The sequence below is a fragment of the Lissotriton vulgaris genome, chromosome 5 (genome assembly GCF_964263255.1).
Source record: "Lissotriton vulgaris chromosome 5, aLisVul1.2, whole genome shotgun sequence".
NCBI classification, from domain to species: domain Eukaryota; kingdom Metazoa; phylum Chordata; class Amphibia; order Caudata; family Salamandridae; genus Lissotriton; species Lissotriton vulgaris.
In genome coordinates, this window is record NC_141693.1 from 1,987,288,806 (window position 1) to 1,987,306,412 (window position 17,607).

General features: G+C 45.3%; 1 protein-coding gene across 1 annotated transcript in view; it reads right to left on the bottom strand.

Moving 5' to 3' along the window:
- ADAMTS13 (ADAM metallopeptidase with thrombospondin type 1 motif 13) overlaps positions 1 to 17,607 on the bottom strand; it is a 251,929-nt gene that overhangs the window by 175,489 nt on the left and 58,833 nt on the right. Inside the window, exons 5-9 of the mRNA XM_086924723.1 lie at positions 14,050 to 14,174; positions 13,641 to 13,787; positions 10,324 to 10,458; positions 1,533 to 1,683; positions 814 to 918 (exon numbers count right to left, since the gene is read on the bottom strand). Coding sequence (XP_086780849.1) covers positions 814 to 918; positions 1,533 to 1,683; positions 10,324 to 10,458; positions 13,641 to 13,787; positions 14,050 to 14,174 — 663 coding nt within the window. The remainder of the gene's footprint in view (positions 1 to 813; positions 919 to 1,532; positions 1,684 to 10,323; positions 10,459 to 13,640; positions 13,788 to 14,049; positions 14,175 to 17,607) is intronic.

A 17,607-nucleotide genomic window follows, 5' to 3' on the forward strand; every position in this document is an offset into this window, starting at 1 on the left:
TCCTTCTGGGATAGGAAATACAGACTACTGTTCTTTGTTGGCCTTCATCACTGCATTTACAGCCAATCACAGGGTCACAACTTTGACCGGTGTCATTAATATTTAATCAGTAGCTTGTTTTTGCGAGCCCCCACGAATGTACAATTTGCCATGCCACATATTAGTACATAGGTCACATTGCAGATTGCATTCCAATTTGCAAACAAGCCATGCATAATGCACTTTCCTGGTTTGAGAATGGGAATACTACACCAGGCCCACGTTTCTTATAACTGCTGTAGCAGTAACTGTTTTAAGAATCTTTACGCCTGAGTGTGACTCCATTTCGCTCGCCTTTCCGCTTGGAACAGCAGAGCAGAGGCTGTCAGGACATATAGCTGTTTCCAGGGCCAAGTGCTTCTGCCTAGACATCCTCTGTCAAGGAGTGAGCAAAGTTGTATTTACGCCAGCGAAGTTCCCAATTTTCGCCATCAAAGTTTTTCTGAGCACTTTAAAGTAACTTTCACTCTAAGCAAACCCAACCAAGATAGAAAACAAATACAAACTTTTAGCTGCAAGTTAATCCTTTTGCGCATTTAGCTACGCTTAGTTGCAAATGTTTGCAGAATTTGTCTCTTTAAGTTTAGCGTTTGTGACATAAATTCTTGCAAAAATCACAATTTTCACAGAAATGTGAGAAAAGTGTAAATGTTCGAAATTCTCCACAGCACTTTATGAAGATTGCATCTTTACACGCTCCTATCCCTAAGTTTCTGACAGACAGGATAGCAGTAGATGCCATAAATGTGATAAACAGATTATTTTAGGGTTTACCTTGTCAGAGCCACACTCAGTCCCATCCAGAAGAGGAACAAGGAGGCGGGTGCAGCTGGTCTTGTCGTTGGCGTTGCTGTGGCAGGACAGCACTCCACACATGTCCTGCGAGTCAGAAAACAGCACTGAAATCAGCAAGATGTATCAGTGCAGCATCAGAGAAGTCTAATTCAAGGCTTCCAAACTGTTACTGCAAACTGAGCTGAAGCAACCTGCCCAAACTCACAGATGGTGTCAGCAGAGAGCCAGGATATAAGCAAAGGCACCTCTGGCTCTATCTGAAGAGCTTTACCACTTCCCTAGGGGGCAGAAGAGAAAGAAGGAGAGTATCAAGGAAAGGAAAAAGGAAAGAGGAAGGAAAGGAGGGAGTTAGAAAGGGAGGATGAGAGGATGGGAAGGAAGGCGGAAGGAAGGGTGAGATAGAAAAAGAAGGAAATAAAGGGAGGGAGGGAAAGAGAGAGAATGAAGGAAGAAGGAAAGAGAGATAAAATCATGAGACAGTGATGATTAAGAGGAAGAAGGGAAGAAATAAATGAACAACAATGAAATGAAAGACCTTCACAGTTGTAAAAGACATTGCTAAAGCGACCCATCTTTGACTACTATAATAAATGGCCCCCCAAAGTGCTGAAGCAGCTGAGATAGGACAGGCAGCCCTTTACAAATACAAAAACATATGACATAAATAAATGCTGCTGCAGATGGACTCGCACAGGTACCAAGTCATTTCTGGTGAAAGTGCAGGCCACGGCCAAGCTCCCGAAGGCGATTTTGCACTGGTCATCAGCTCCGTAGTAAAGACCAGGCTTCCAGCCAGAGATGCTGGCCTCCAGGTGGGGCAGGTCCTCCACGCAGCTCGCATGGCCACCACTGTGGAGGAAAAGCAGAATATGGACAAGAGAGTGACCCAAAACTCTGCAAAATCTCAAGTAAACAAGTTGTGATGCCCCATAGCCAGTCCCCAGCAGGTGGAGCTAAAGAAACTGGTCTTGGGACGGGCCACACAAGTTCAGTCTACCTCAACCGTAGTCAGGTTTTAGGGAGACCAACCAAAGCTACAACTTGCAAGCCGTCCCATGACTCCGGAACATGAAATACGCAAGTGTTGGGGGGGTTGGGGTTCAAGGACGATCCCACTACCCAAGGTCCTGCCATTTGTTTACAGAAGACAGGAAGCAAGAGAAAACCAGCTGCATATATGAAAAACATCAGCTCTTTCAGAGGCATTAATGCATTTCAGAAAATAACAGTAAGTTATACATTTTCATCTCAGACATGTTCACAATGAAATTTTAGAAGCAATCGCCTATCACTATTATATTATCACCCTAATTTGGTAACAAGGATTTATTGTATCACTAACTAATGAATGGAGGAATGAATATCTCTAGATTACATTTTTCTCTTCATATGTATATATTTTCTGGATCAGCAGTAAAATGTCCATTCGCAAAAAGTGATCGCAAACAGTACACCAACTTTTAGCGAATGGAGAATAACTTTATGAACTGACCTATGAATTAATAGGTCAGTTGACAAAATCCCAAATCTGACCTAACTGATGAATTGTCATGGGATAGGTCGCAAATTTCGACTCACTATGATTGGATGCCATCACAGAGATGGTGGATTTAAGGGGCCAGGAAATCACCATGTCTGTGATTACATTTAAACAAAGTAAACCTTTTTTTCTCAAAGCAGACAGTTTTCCTAAAAGAAACTCTGAAACTTTTTTGTGGAATGGCTTTGTACATCTGGCCCTTAATCTCTATCCACAAATAGTTTCTATCACCGAGTTGTATCCCACAGGTCATAGGATCTACATAAGAGTTAGACCACACTGTATAGTTTGAAGTTTATATATCTGCAACCTATATATAGTTACAGTTTACAGGTATAAACTGTTACATAGTCATCTATATATGTTGACAGCCTGAGGCAACTCCAATATCGATCGGTCCCAAGGAATGGAAATACAATAACCACATTATGATTTTAGGCCAACGTCAATGATTTATTCAGAATGAGAGTAAACAAATAATTGTAATGTGAAGCTGTAAACCAAGACCTGCTACAAACTCATAAAGTAAAGATTTTCTGAAGGAAGAATCATGACATATGTACGATATACCTTGGCACCTTGCGAGTGCTTCAGTATCAGACCATCAATCAACAATTTTGAAATCTCACAGGATACCAGGTGAGTCATTACCAGGCAGTACATAGTCGCGACTCCTATACATTTTCTAATCACAAAGAAGCAGTTCCGAACTCATGAGCTGCTTAAAGGCCTCAAGTTCTTTTTGCATTATGCATATATTGCCATTATTTTTCCAGCTCTTGCAATCCAGGTTGCAAACCCCTCCCAAGAAAAATGTAGCAACATCACCCATTACAATTAGGTAATTGTGGTCAGATGTACTGTGGTTATTTACCACCTTACTTTTATTGGGTAAGCTATCTCTCTGTACTTGAATGTTTCATGGAGAGAGATGGGCATGTTGGGGAAGAGCCGAGAGATCCCAGGGGGTTATTTAAATCCAGGCGTAAATACTAAAATGGGTTTAAATAGAATTTGCAATTATTTTAGCGTCTGTAGGAGCGTGACGTAAACTGTGCCAGGACCAACTCGAGGCTTGGCATCGTGTTAATCATGGGCTTTCCCCAAGTTCAACAGTGGAAATACCTAGCATCAGGATATAAACTAATATTAAATAATAATATGTGCAAATGTTACAACAAATATTGTTGAAATTACAGGACTGATTGTAGATATGAAATCAAATTGTACCAATATTATATTTGAGAGAGTAGATATTATATGAAACTGAAGATAAGACATCTAGCAGTGACTACATTATAAGGATAATTGCTACTTATGAGGAGTTAAGATCATTTAGATGCACTAGACCACAAGCCCCTTTCCTTGGTAAGGTCATGAAACACCGTGAAGTGACTTTCAATATCCTTCATATGTAAAATTGTCGGTATCTTATTTTCGGGCTCTTAAACTTTAAAAATTGTCCTTTTACAAGTTTCAATTTTTACCCATATTCAGATTCAATCACACTCAAAAACTAGCCTACTTATCAGCTTTCTTAAATATCTAGGGGTGATCTAAAAAAGCTTCATGAGCAACCCGATTGTCAGACTTGAAACCAAGAAGTTAAAATCCTTCTCTGCCGCCACCCAGCTCTTCTTCAGCGCAGCTCCATCTTTCTGGCACTTTCAATCTGAAGGCAACTTTGAAGGACTTGTTCAATTTTGCAAAAAAACATAGTCACCTGTTTAAACCCTGTATTGGTCTTTGATCCCCTTTTCGTAGTCTCATTTTCTTCCTGTTCGCCATTATTCTTCTTTTCTTCTCAACTCGTTCCAAAGTGCCATCTCTTCCCTTTCCAAGCCCTCTTGCCAACTCCCTTTGTTCCTATCACTTCCCTTTCACTCCCCCTCCACACACAGATGTTCTTCCACTGATTTAGATGCTGAATCTAATGTGCATTCTAACTTCTTGCTGTTGGTCTTCCATGTTATTGTAAAGAGATTTTGGTCACTAACACATTGGAGATCCAGATCCACGCCCATTGTTCCTTCTGACGCCTATCTAGGGTAGGGTTGCACTACACAAGATTATGAAACAAATATTATAAAACATTTTTGCATTTCATACTGCACTTCTGCCACTTACAGGTTCAGTAAATTACCCACCCTTATCACAATTGCTCTACCTTGGAAGAAAGAATGGCTGAGTCAGCAGGATTTGGACTTGTGGTGTACAGATTACCTCCTACTTTAGGGGCAAGCCTTTCCTTTACTGGGATCTTGTTCAGTGCTATTTCAGCCACATTCTTGAACTATTTTGTTTGGGGGAGAATGCCTAATTCTCCTGTTTTCCCTTCTTGTGGTACTTCTTTTGTTAGCTTTTGTTCCCTGAGGCACTACATTTGCAGCATTTACCCACCTCAGTTCCCTCCTAATTTCTCTCTTCAGCAAAGCAGACCTTGAATTGATGTTTGATTTTGCACTGGTGCTCAGTGCAGGCTGTGGGCAGGAACCTGCAGTTTTGAAGATAAAATGAGGGATTGTAGAGATGTGTGTGGAACCCAAGCACAGTGTATGTGTCCCGAGCTCTGAAGCCGGTGTAGAGAGGTCATGGCGCTGCCACGCTTCAGCTTCACCCACACTGTGATTGTGGTCACTGCAAAGGATAGCGACACATAGTAGATGAAAGTCTGCAGATATTGCACTAGTGAGTGTACATATCACAATAAAGTAAATAATTGGAGATGTCACAAGAGCTAGTGTAGATATGGACCCAAAGAGAGCAGATTTCTCATCAGAGAGTGCAAATACATGAAACTTTACTGATACCCCTTTACAGCAGGCAGAAATCATGAGAAAGCGGGGTTACACCACTGCATGAGTGTGTGTATTTCATACAGTATCAATGAGTGCAGAATTGACATTAATTATAGATATACAGGATTGAGTGTAGGTATCAAATCGAAATCTGCAAATATATTGGAGTAGGAAGTATCGATTGAAAGTAAAGGTATCACGTCATAGAACGCAGATATGAAAGTCTGCAGATATCAGATTAAAGACTATAGCTATCACATTCGGTATTACGTTAGTTAGTACGTTAGTGAGTATAGATATAACATCAGTATGTGCAGATAGTACATTAAAGATTGTAGGCATTACATGACCAAGAGTAGACTTGAGTGAAGTAGTGTGGCTCACTGGTTAGAGGCGGCAGACCCGAGAGCAGAGGACGGCCCGGGACCAGGGTTCGATTCCCGGCGCGGCAGGTTTCTGGACCAGGGTCAGCGGACTCGATAATTCTCTCGCCTCGGTGCCCACTCTGATCAGCGATCACACTCGGCAACTCTGGGCATTAGCTTGCCTCATCTTCACTAACGGCCCCACCAGACCGCCGGGGATGCCTGGTCTCACCCTGGAGATACCCATTAAGGGACCATCTCTCAGGGAAGCCAGGAAGGGTTTCGCAGCGGTCGAAGCGCCTTGGGACCCTACGGGTAAGTAGTGCGCTATATAAATGCCTATACATACATACAGACCAAAAATGTAGATTTTAAATATGAGAATGTAGATATATAAAAGTGTACAGATATCAGATTAAAGACTATAGATAGGAATATGTGTACATATATTGCATTAGTGAGTACAGCTATAACATCAATATGTGAAAATATCACATTAAAAATTGTAGGCATCGGGGTCTAGGGGGGCTGCCATCCTAATACACCGAAGGGTTTCCTACGCACATGAGCGACTCTGGACGGATACGCAGGGCAGGTATGTCTTTATACAGAGTAGGATAGGGGGCGACTTGGTGATCCTGGGTAGTGTATATGCCCCTCCGCCTTTGCAGTGGCCCCTTGTGGAGAAACTTCTGTCCCTCTGGGGCGACATGCCAGATACACTGTCCATTGTGGGTGGGGACTGGAATGACGTCATGGATTTAGGCAGCGACAGATGGCGTAGCAGGGCGACTGAGGGGAGAGGGGCGGTTGGCACCTCCACCACCAAATTGTATGCACTGGTGACAGGTCTGGATTGGACTGACACTTGGAGGTACTTACATGGCTCAAGCAAGGAATACACATACTTCTCTGTTGTTCATGACTCATTCTCTAGACTCGATTACATATTTGTTCCACGGGGACAGGCCAATAGAATCCTATCAGTAGACATTCTGCCAGGAGCCTTGTCTGACCACTCACCAGTTGCCCTCACATTTAGCATGGGCCCTGCCAGTCAGCCCTTTAGATGGCGTATGTCGGGGTGGCATCTGATGCAGGATGACGATAGGAGGCACATGGCATTGGAACTGGAGCACTACCTTGAGTCCAACGTAGGCTCGGTGGACTCTCCGACTAGCCTCTGGGAGGCCCTAAAATCTACTATGCAGGCGTAGAAATCTCCTGGTGCGTGGCTGCCCGTAGGGAGTGGCGCAAAGAACTTGTGCGGCGCGAGGCGGAGGTGGAGAACTTACAGAGCAGTTGCCGGGATACGGAAGGGGGCCCCAAACGGAGACAGCTACTCCTCGCCCAGCAACAATACGCTGCGGTGCTGATGGATGAAGCGCGCCAGGCCTAGCTGGCCACTCGTAGTCGGGTATATAAATGGGGGGACAAGTCGTGCAAAATGCTACATCGCTTATAGCAGGGCACACTACTTGCCCACCCACTGCCTCGCATTGTAGACCCCCAGGGCGGACCCATACTTGAACCCCCGGATATTGCGGATAGCTCCGCTCTGTACTATGAGGAGCTTGCCGGCCGACACAATCCAGCGCTTTTTCGATGACATCCCCCCACTGGCGGTATCTGACGAGGTGCAGGATTTACTGGATAGACCACTGACCGATGACAAGATAGGTACGGCTCTGGGTGAGCTTAAGGCGCCAGGGCCCAATGGCTTTCCCTGTGAATTCTTTCGGAGGTTTTTCGTACAGCTGGGCCCACGGCTCCGCCCGGTAATAGAGGAGGCGCGAGAGGGGGGAGCGCTCCCAGCAGACTGGCGACATGCAGAGGTGGTAGTCTTTTTGAAGCCGGGCAGGCCCCCGGAATGTCACGCTTCCTACCGCCCGATATCATTGTTGAACACCGAAGCTAAAGTGCTGGCCAAGGTGCTAGCCAATAGACTCAAGCCACATATAACGGACCTAGTTCACCCGGATCAGGCAGGTTTCATGCCCCAGAGGGCTACCCGTCACAATATTCGATGCGCTCATGTTGCAGTCTCTGCGTGAAGGACCCTGGGGGAGCGGGCGGCGCTGTTCCTTGCAGATATGGACCGTGCCTTTGATTCCCTAAGTTGGGTCTATTTGTTCGCCTTATTGCAACGCCTCAATCTAGGCCCGCGTTTCTTGGCATACGTGCAGCTTCTATATATGGACTTCACGGCCTTCGTGCGTGTGGGAGGCTCGATCTCTCGCTACTTTGCGGTACAACGGGGGACGCGTCAGGGCTGCCCCTTGTCTCCTTATCTGTTCGCGCTCGCTATGGAGCCCCTTGCGGCGTGGGTGCGCATAGATGCCCAGCTCAAGGGGTTCAGATGGTCCGTGGGTCTGACTGATAAAATAGTGCTGTACGCGGACGATGTATTGTTTTTCCTGACTTACTTGGACCGCTCGGTGCCGCGGCTGCTGCGCATTTTGCAAATCTTTGGGGAAACCTCTGACCTGTATATGAACCCTGCTAAATCCACACTATGGGTGCTTGGCGAGCCGGGACGGGTAGGGGAGCGGGCCTCTGGCCTCCAGATTGTGGTGGATGGGATGAAGTACCTGGGGGTGTTCCTCTCAGAGTCCGCCGAGATCTCCCATGAACGTACCCTTACCCTGGTCAGGGATCGTGCATGTGAGGCCATGAAAGTATGGTCTCACATGCCGCTGACCATCCATGGCAGATCGGCCATCTTTAAGATGGTGGCGCTCCCGCATCTCGTGTACCAGCTCCAAAATCATCCGTATTGGATTCCGCCGCGTTGGTTCCAACAAGTCAACTCGGTGCTGAGTGGGTCCTTGTGGGAGGGGGGGACCGCGCGCGTGTCCTTGCGGACCTGCTTCCGTTCTACCTACACTGGGGGTTTGGCCACTTCAGACGTTTCCTCGTATTACCAGGCGGCCTATCTACTGGTCCTGAATGACTGTTGATATGGGGACATGGGAGACCCTGCCTACGCGGTGGAACACTTTCTCATGGGCTCGGCATCGGTCAAGACGCTACTATATTCAGCTGCGCTTCGGTGACCCCCTTCCCTCGGCCACACAGGTAGTGTTTGTTGTATGGAGGCAGACGCTATGTAGAATGGAATGGTGGAACGTGCTTACGAGAGAGACCCCTCTGTGGCACAACGGTCGCCTGCCCCAATTGTCTGCGCTCATGGGTTTTCGGGGATGGGACGCTATAGGTATCTCCTCGTTGGGAGATGTTGTGACGGGCTGTTCCCTGAGGTTGTTCCAGGATCTCCGAGAGGAGTTCGGTATGCCCCACTCCCAATTTTTTAAATATCTCCAAATTTGTCATGTCGGCCCTGGAGCAGCTCCCTGACTTTAGCCCCCTTGAGGCCAAACTGTTTATGGGTGAGCTGCCGGACAAGAAACTCTTGCGCATCTATCAGACACTGGTTCACCATTGCTCATCCGACTTAGTTAAACTCAAGGCTGCATGGGAGGGGGCCGTTGGGGTCCTAGAAGAGGAGGACTGGAATGAAGCCCTGGCAAGCCCACGGACTGCAGCGATCTCCAATCGCCTGCGCCTCATTCAATTCAAATATTTACATCGCACATACTTTACACGGCAGCCCCTGTAGCGGGCGGGCATGGTGGTCTCTCCGGAATGCCTTAGGTGTGGCGCAGAAGTGGGTACGCTCTTACATACTGTCTGGGACTTTTCAGCGCTGCAAAGGTTCTGGGGGGGGGGGGAGGGGTATTTCGGAGATTGTCGGAGGTGTTGGCTTGGGTGCTTTCTCGTGATCCCAAACTAGCTTTGTTGCATGTCATGGAAGGTATCGGGGGCAACAGGTATAAGCGGCACCTGTTACTATTGGGCCTCACGCTGGCCAAACGAGACATTGCTAATACCTGGAAGGCGCCCCAGACCCCGCCTCTGGCTGCCTGGAGGAACGGTATAGACTTTTGCATGGGATTGGAGGAACCTATATTCCTAGCCAGGGGTTGTCCGTGCAAACATTTCAAGATTTGGAAGAGGTGGGCTGATTAACGTGGGCTTGACTTAGATCCTCTGCCTGATGGGCCTGCAATCCCGTCGCCTTGACGTCCGGAAATTTGATAATATTGTGCTGTGTCTTGATATGCTTCTGTACATCGTCTTTACGCATGTGTTCTTTGGGTTTCAGCAGCTGCGTGGTTGGGGGGAGGTATGGGAGGGGGGTTGGGGTTCTGCTCTTGCAACAGTCTGTATCTTATATTTTTGATATGCTATTCTTTGCAGTAGTCTACGGTGCTAGGAGCAGTGCATCATATGTGAGTCCAGACAAATAAAATCGGGTTAAAAAAAAAATGTAGGCATCACATGTGCAAAAGTAGACTTCAAACTAAAGAATGTAGATTTTAAATTGAGAATGTAGATATATAAAAGGGTGTGGATATCAGATTAAACGGAGTAGGGATTAAAAATGTTCTGAATACTGTGTGTATGTGTATGTGTATGTGTATGTGTGTGTGCGTGTGTGTGTGCGTGTTTCAAATCCAAACGTGCGGCTATCATATTAAAGAGCTTAGATATTACAAGTATGAAGGTAGCTCTCGGATAAGGTAGATAGTCTAATCAATGTCTGCAGACATCACAATAAAATGTGTAGTTACCACATCATCATGTGCTCATTTCACTTTAGACAGCTTGCAAGGATTATGATCACATCACAATGAAGAGACATCATATGAAATTCTGCAGTTGGAACACAGCACAGTGACGGTTTCACAAGACTGGTGAAAGTACGATGGCCACTCCACTCTACCTAACGAAGCTGCGGAACTGCTCGCGGCTGCACTGGGACCAGGTGAGGTCCACGCTGTTGAGGCTGCCCTCAGAGGCCATGATGTTGCCGCTCCCACTGCACGCGTTGCCCACGCCGTCATGGTTCACCCCGAAGCTGCAATTACAAAGAGAAGGTCACCAGCCAATCCTAACATCAGTGCCACAGTCCTGCCAAGGCCTACAACTCCAATGAGAGCATCTGAAAAGCCAAAGTATGGATTTTACTCTCCACGCTGTGTTGCGCTGGCTTTACAAGAGGTATTTGACGTCCGTGTCAGAAGACCATGTGCATCACTGCTCAGTGGCCATTCGTGACAATAGCACGCAGTGACCAAGAGAGGGTGTTCTAGCTCGGACCATAGCTGGTCCCCTAAGAAGTAGGTTTCTTTTCACTTCAGAGTTATTGTGGGCCCAACGTTGTACATGCTCTGCAGATTCATCAAACTGCTGATACCTGAGTATCTTCAGAATTAAAGGAGTTGAAATGATATACATGCTTTTTGCCTCTATTTTCCACCCAGCTCAATTCATAGGGGCACATTTTATGATGGCTCCCACCTCCTCCTGTCTATTGCACCACAAGACACAAGTCACATGACCCATATGACCACAATAGCATGCACTTTGAAACATAACATGACCATGAAGAAACATGAAGGCGGGCGTGGCAGCTTCATGAGGTCATGGGACTTGAAGGGGACACTAAAATATCCTTGTTATGTCCACTTGGCGGTCGCAGATTCTCGGTAAACACGGCCAGAAAATGGAACGCTCTTCCCCCGAACCTTAGAGCGGAACCTAACCTCCTAAAATTTAGGAAGTCCCTCAAAACCCTCCTTTTTCCTTGATCTACTTGAAGTTTCCCTTGCCCCCCCCCCTGTAGGAATACGAGGTTCAGCGCTGGGATACTCGAGGGTGACTACGCGCTGTACAAAAACCTAAATTAAATTAAATTAAATTACTTGGGCATTTTTTGGGACAGACATACTAAGACAGGATGCGCAAAATGGGGTTGCGAATTGGTCACCAACTTTATTGAGAATCATGTAGTATTTTGCAAACCAGTCTAAGTAATACATGGATAGTTTACAAAGTACCGAAAGTGGGTAGCAATTCAATTTACCTCAACTATAATAAATGGAGTAGGTCGCAAACTGTGGTCCACTCTGAATTGCTGCCATTATGATGGTGCATTGCTGGAGTCATTTGTTTTAAATGCACCCCATGCGCATAATGTTGCCAGCACTCCAATACCCACCAAGCGTAATTGTACCTGGTGTACTATTATGCCCTATAGAAATGCAGCCCGGTATCCAATATCAGAGTTTTTTTTTTTTACTTTCTCCAAGGGTAAGTGATTTTTCGCCACAGAAAAACCCCTTGCTTTACAGATCCCTCCAAGTTTGATGAATGAATGTTCTCTTGTTTCTGGACCAGCAAAGTGTTTGCCAGATATAGTCAGTGTGAGTGGCTATTGCTCCTCTCACAAGAGAAGGTTGAGTCCAGAATCTGTTGCTTTCCTCAGCCGTAAATGAAGGCACTTTGTACCTCACTTATCCAGTCCAGGCTTAACAAAGATGAGGCTAGAGCTTGGCCCAGCAGCATCTTATTTCAGCAAACACCAATCTCACTGCCATTGGCGTTTAAATTCCCACCCGCAGTACAGTAATGCTTTATTCAGTCTTCTCTCAAAGTAGCTCCTGAACTACTGGAAACTCTCAGGCAACCTGCAAGTGGCCGTCCAGTGCGGCGCCCATTCTACTAAATTACAAGTATTTTTGGGTTGAAATATTATATATATAGAGTAAATGTTTGAATTTCCAAAATAGATTTAAAGTTGATATTTGACTTTTGCAGCATTGGGGAGACGTATTACTAATATTATTATTGTTGAGTTAGGGACATTGCAGCTACACCTGTTATGTGTTACCAGCGCAGATGCATCTCACATTGACAACACTGCCTGATGAACTGAAGTGATCGCTGCTGATAATCTGTCCACTCATATAATCTTGTCTGATGTGGTAACTATTACACCACTAATAACACTAGTAGCCCAGGTGCTTTTCCATGAACATAAGTAGCTCTCATTTATTTATTTATTTATTTATTTAATTGCTTATATCGCGCTAGAATCGACCCATGAGGTATCTCCGCGCTTTGCTCGCAAAAAAATCAGGAATATGTTGACTCTGTGGAATACCACAGGGAGGGTTATGCTACCTGAAACAAAAGAGTTTTTAAGGCCTTCCTAAAACATAGATGGTTGTCGTTGTGTCTTAGGTCAGATGGAAGTTTGTTCCACATAGTTGGGCCTACAAATGAAAGGGCACGTCCACCTTGTCTGACTTTTTTGATAGTGGGGATTTCCAATAGACATTGGTTGCTGGAACGTAATAGACGTTCAGGTTTGTATGTTTGAAATTTTTGTGCCAAATATCTGGGGCCTTGCCCATAGAGGCATTTGTGCACTAGACAGCAGATTTTAAACGTAACACGTTGTCGTATGGGCAACCAGTGAAGGTGTCTTAACAGGGGTTTGGATGGGGTCCTAGCGGGAGCATTTAGAATTAGTCTGGCCGCCGTATTTTGGACCACCTGCAAACGATTTAACGGAAAGGTTGGTCGGACAGGAAAGGTTGTAGACCCCTCCTCTAGATTGTCAATCTGGATATACTTCTGAGCTCACTCGTATCCTTCCAGTGACGCAGTGTTGGTGGCCGCAGTAGCTTTTCAGTGAGAATATCTGAAGTAGTGTGTGATTCATGTGAGTAATTCTCTGTGTCTGTGCTACTGCAGGAGAATGTCCTATTTAAGATTCTCACTTTTATTTGGAACTGAGTCCTGGAGATCTTTATCTTTAGAGCCCCCTCTCCTGACAAATCTACAGCCTTAAAGAGAGAACTCCCGCAGCCCTCGACCAAGCCGACTGCTCATCAGTGTTGGTCCTTCCCTACATGGACTTGGTTCACACTGGGAAGAGTGTGATGCAACTAGAGTGAACGCTATAATCAAGAACCCCTGCATGCCACAAGATATAGTGCTGGTCATCTAGAAGCATTTGTAATCTGGAAACTGGTTCAATTAAAGATAGAAACTCTGCTCCAATGACATGGAGTCATCTCGCCACCATACTCCAACCTGAAGTCTATCGGCCAAAAGGCATGCAGCGTGCAGACTCTGCAACAATGTTGCTACATAGGATTTCCCAGTCTCAGAGTGTGTTGCCTCAGCATTCCTTCTAAGACATGGCATTAGTGAACCAATGGTACTCTACCGAAGATCAGCTGGACTGACCTGTGCCCAATCTCATGCGCCATGGTGATGCCAAGGTCAAAGCCGGTATCCTCAGTGATCACACAACTCCAGCTGCGGGTGCATGCCCCGCCCAGCTGGGTCACACCACGCACCTGTGGGTTCCCATCGGGCAACAACAAGTCAAACCTGGGTGGAGACAAAAACAAGAAAGGGCATGAAGGAAAGATGCAGGAAGTTACAAGGAAGACTTGTGAGCCAATAACTCCCACCCAATTTTTTTATTGCATTCCCTGGTATCCTAGCAGCATCCAATCCGGCTTTTAAAATTCTCCACCCCTGTCATTACTGAAGCCGTTGGGGATTCTGGACACCAAGATTCAATAACGGTCACCCACCTCAACTCTTCGAATAGTGTCTATGTGACCCCACAGATGAGCAGCTCGGATACCTGGTGACATACAGGACGAGGTCTGCGTGTTCAGGGTCGGAGTCCGACTGGGGGTTCACCTTGTTGCTCCAGTTGCAGACACTCATCAGGGAGGCGGTAAGGTTCCTGGAGATCTGGATAGCAGGCTGAGGGCAGAAGACGAGGCGTTAAAAAGGTGCTACGAATCCTTTGTATTTCTTTCTATGTTTTTCTCTTGTGCTCCTCTTTTCTTTCTCTCTTTTACTTTCGCTGCCTTTGAGGTTCCTCATGAGTGTTGTAATAGTTTGACACTTAGCCAATCTTAATGGCCTGACCCTGAATCCAGTACTTTTCATTTGTGCTCTAAAACTAGAGATGTACAACTTTATAATTGCACTGATGAAATTTGACAAAGGTGACAAACTACTACAGCACGTTGTGGTTTCCTTCTGATTGCAAATTTGGTTAATTCACTCTGCATTTAGAAAACATTACTGCTAACATCACCTCAGTGCCTGATTGTAATGTAAACAGTGGCATTTTTGCACATAAACCTCATTTAGTGATCCCAATACAAGGGACATTTCTAATCTTTTCAACAAACACAGCAAGCCAATTATTTCTCCATCCTTCAACTCTGTGGCCAGGACTTCCCCTGAGCCGGAGCCTCTCTATGTCTGTTTTCACCCTTTCTATGGGACTCCATGGAGCTCTTTGATGCGAAACAGTTTCTGTTTACCACTTTGATGCTGATGATACCCAGCTACATTGGCATGGATTCAGCACCTCTACTTCTTTCTTTTGTAAGGGTGGGTGCCATCCATTCTCTGCTGGGTGCAATGCCTTTAGCAGGAGAGAACCAACATTTCTAAGCAGCAAACAGAGACCCTGGAATAGGGAGTCCATGCACATTTATAGTCCCTTTCAAGTACTGGCAATGAGTGAAAATCTCATCCTCAAACGTTACCTTCCTTCCCTACATTCTCGAGGATATTCATTCCTAAATGTTGCATCACAATTTTAAGCCTAATTGATTAGAACATGTTATTCAGGCTGATCGTTCTGCCTCATTGCAGCACCCCGCACAATTCTGACTGATTTCACTTAAACCATATGAAGTCCATCCCTATATATATATATATACACACCGAGCGCTCAATGGCCGGGAAACCTGGAACCGGCATGTGAAGATAATATATATATATAATATATATATATATACACACACACATACATATTGTGTGTATAGACATATGTCAATATACACACACGCATTTATATATATATATATATGCAGTAGTTATATTATATATAAATATATATATAGATATCCACACATACATATGTACATTTTTATCCCTATTTATTTTAATGTGCTTTTTTAAATCCAGGTACAACTTGCACCCACTTCACGTCACACGGTTATGCTGTTTTGCATGGTTTCAGCTTTTTCTGGTGTCTCCTGTAACTTGGATATCTATAAAGACTTTTAATAACTATTGTTTCTGGTGCCTGCTATATTAAACTGTATCTAAATAAACAGTAAATAAATGTGAATGTGTGTACTGAAAAGACAACTGATTTGGGGGTAAGTTTTGAATACCAACATTCCATCCTAGTCTACAATCATAGAGGCAGAGTGTTATGGCACGTCATTATGAGTGACGTCATGGTGGTGGCCTCATGGAGCAAGTCTCGAAGCAGCTGTCACAGAGTTATTCCCCACTGGGGGTAGAGTCAAGGGGGAGAGTTATTGGGAAAGTCATGAGTGGTGGAGTTACATAGGTGGAGACATGGTGCAGAGTGTGTGGTCATTGGATGAGTCAGAGGAAAGGGGAGTGAAATTCAGTAAAGGTACGACAGAGATTTTCCTCCTAGTCAGCTGGGAGAAGTTACCGCCTGGGTCTCTCCTCAGGCTCCGTCCTGGGCTGCGGGCACCTTCCGCCGGTTCACAGTGGAGTGGGAAGTTATTAATGAAGCCGACCTTCTTGCACCAACATGGGGCAGTATTTCCTCTACCACACTGGTGGATTCACCTCCTTTCTCTAAACGAGATTCTAGATGGTCAGTGCTATCGAGGATGTGTGCAGCACAGGGACTTTGAAACAACATCACTTGCCCCAAACTCACGAGATTTTGGGAACCAATCCTGACCGATATAGATAGCGCTTTCAATACTGAGCTTCTCCGATTCCCCGCATATATACTCTTAGGATTCCCTAACGCTCTTACATATCCTCTCCGGTCCACTAGAGGCCGACAGATTGCTTTGGTCCGTAATTCAGCGCATAGGTTGTTATTGATGAACTGGGGTTCTGACAAAATCCTGCATGATAGACAATGGATTCACCAGCTTTGGTCCCTACTGGGTATGGAAAGACTATTGACGGCCTCCAGAGCCGACTCCACAACCTATGCGAAAATATGGTCCCCCTTTATTACCATCCTGTCCAAGGAGTTCAGGGAACTGACCTGTCCGGCGTACCTGCGTATTCTCAAATGATTACCTAGCAAACAGGGAGCGGCAGAGGCCCCCTAGTCCCCAGGTTCTTGTCCCTCAGAAAATTCTCATTCACAATTATGAAAGCTTAACGTGGTCTAGTGAAGAGGAGTGGGTGGGGGTGGGATTTGTTCAACATTATTTATTTATTTATAACGTTTTATATAGCGCGAACGTGACCCACTAGGTATCAGAGCGCTTTACTGTATATAGTTAAAGACATAGGAAATGAGGTAGTATACATGCATTTGATATTTGTCATTACTCACAAAAGAGGTAAGAAGTATGAGATAACATGGGTATAAGATAACATAGGTGACCAGTGGACGACACATGATGATCATAGAGGGCAACAGCACATCACAATTTAAGCGGTTATTACGCCTTGGATCAGTAATGTGGAAATAAACGAACATATAATGATCTCTTATAATCCACACGAGGTAACCAGTTATATGAGGATCGTATCACTTAGGATGTAAATTTGTTCATTAGGAGTATTTTTACCTCCTTTTTGAATGTGGTAAAGGAAGAGATTCCACAAACCACTGGAGGTAAGGAGTTCCAAATCTTAGGAGTGAACCCTGAAAAGGCTCTGCAACCAGATCTCTTTTTATGAAAGGATTGTGGTTTCAGAAGTTAAGAGCTATTGCTTCTTATTTGTCTGCAACCTCCGGATCGTTCACGCTTTAGGGCTAGATATCTGGGTGTGTCGTTATAAAGTGCTTTATGGGTCATGCAAGCAACCTTTAGTTGTATTCTTGCCTCATATGCAGCCAATTCAGCGTTTTCAAGGTCGGGGAAATGTGGCTATTTCTTTTAGATGCTGATACCAATCTTGCTGCAGCGTTAAGTGAGGCCCTCAGTGGAGCCAGCTTGTGTCTGGGGAAACCACAGAAAGTGGTGCTTCAATAGTCTAATCTTGATAGCACTAAGGCTTGCACTGCCATTTTTAAGTCGGTCTGAGGGAGGAAGGGTTTAAGTTTCCTTAGTAAGCTCATCTGGTGATTGGCTCCCTTGGTGGCCTTAGTGATGTGCGACTGCATATTCAGGTGTTTGTCTGTGGTGACTACCTGGGATTTCTCTGAATCAATGATGAG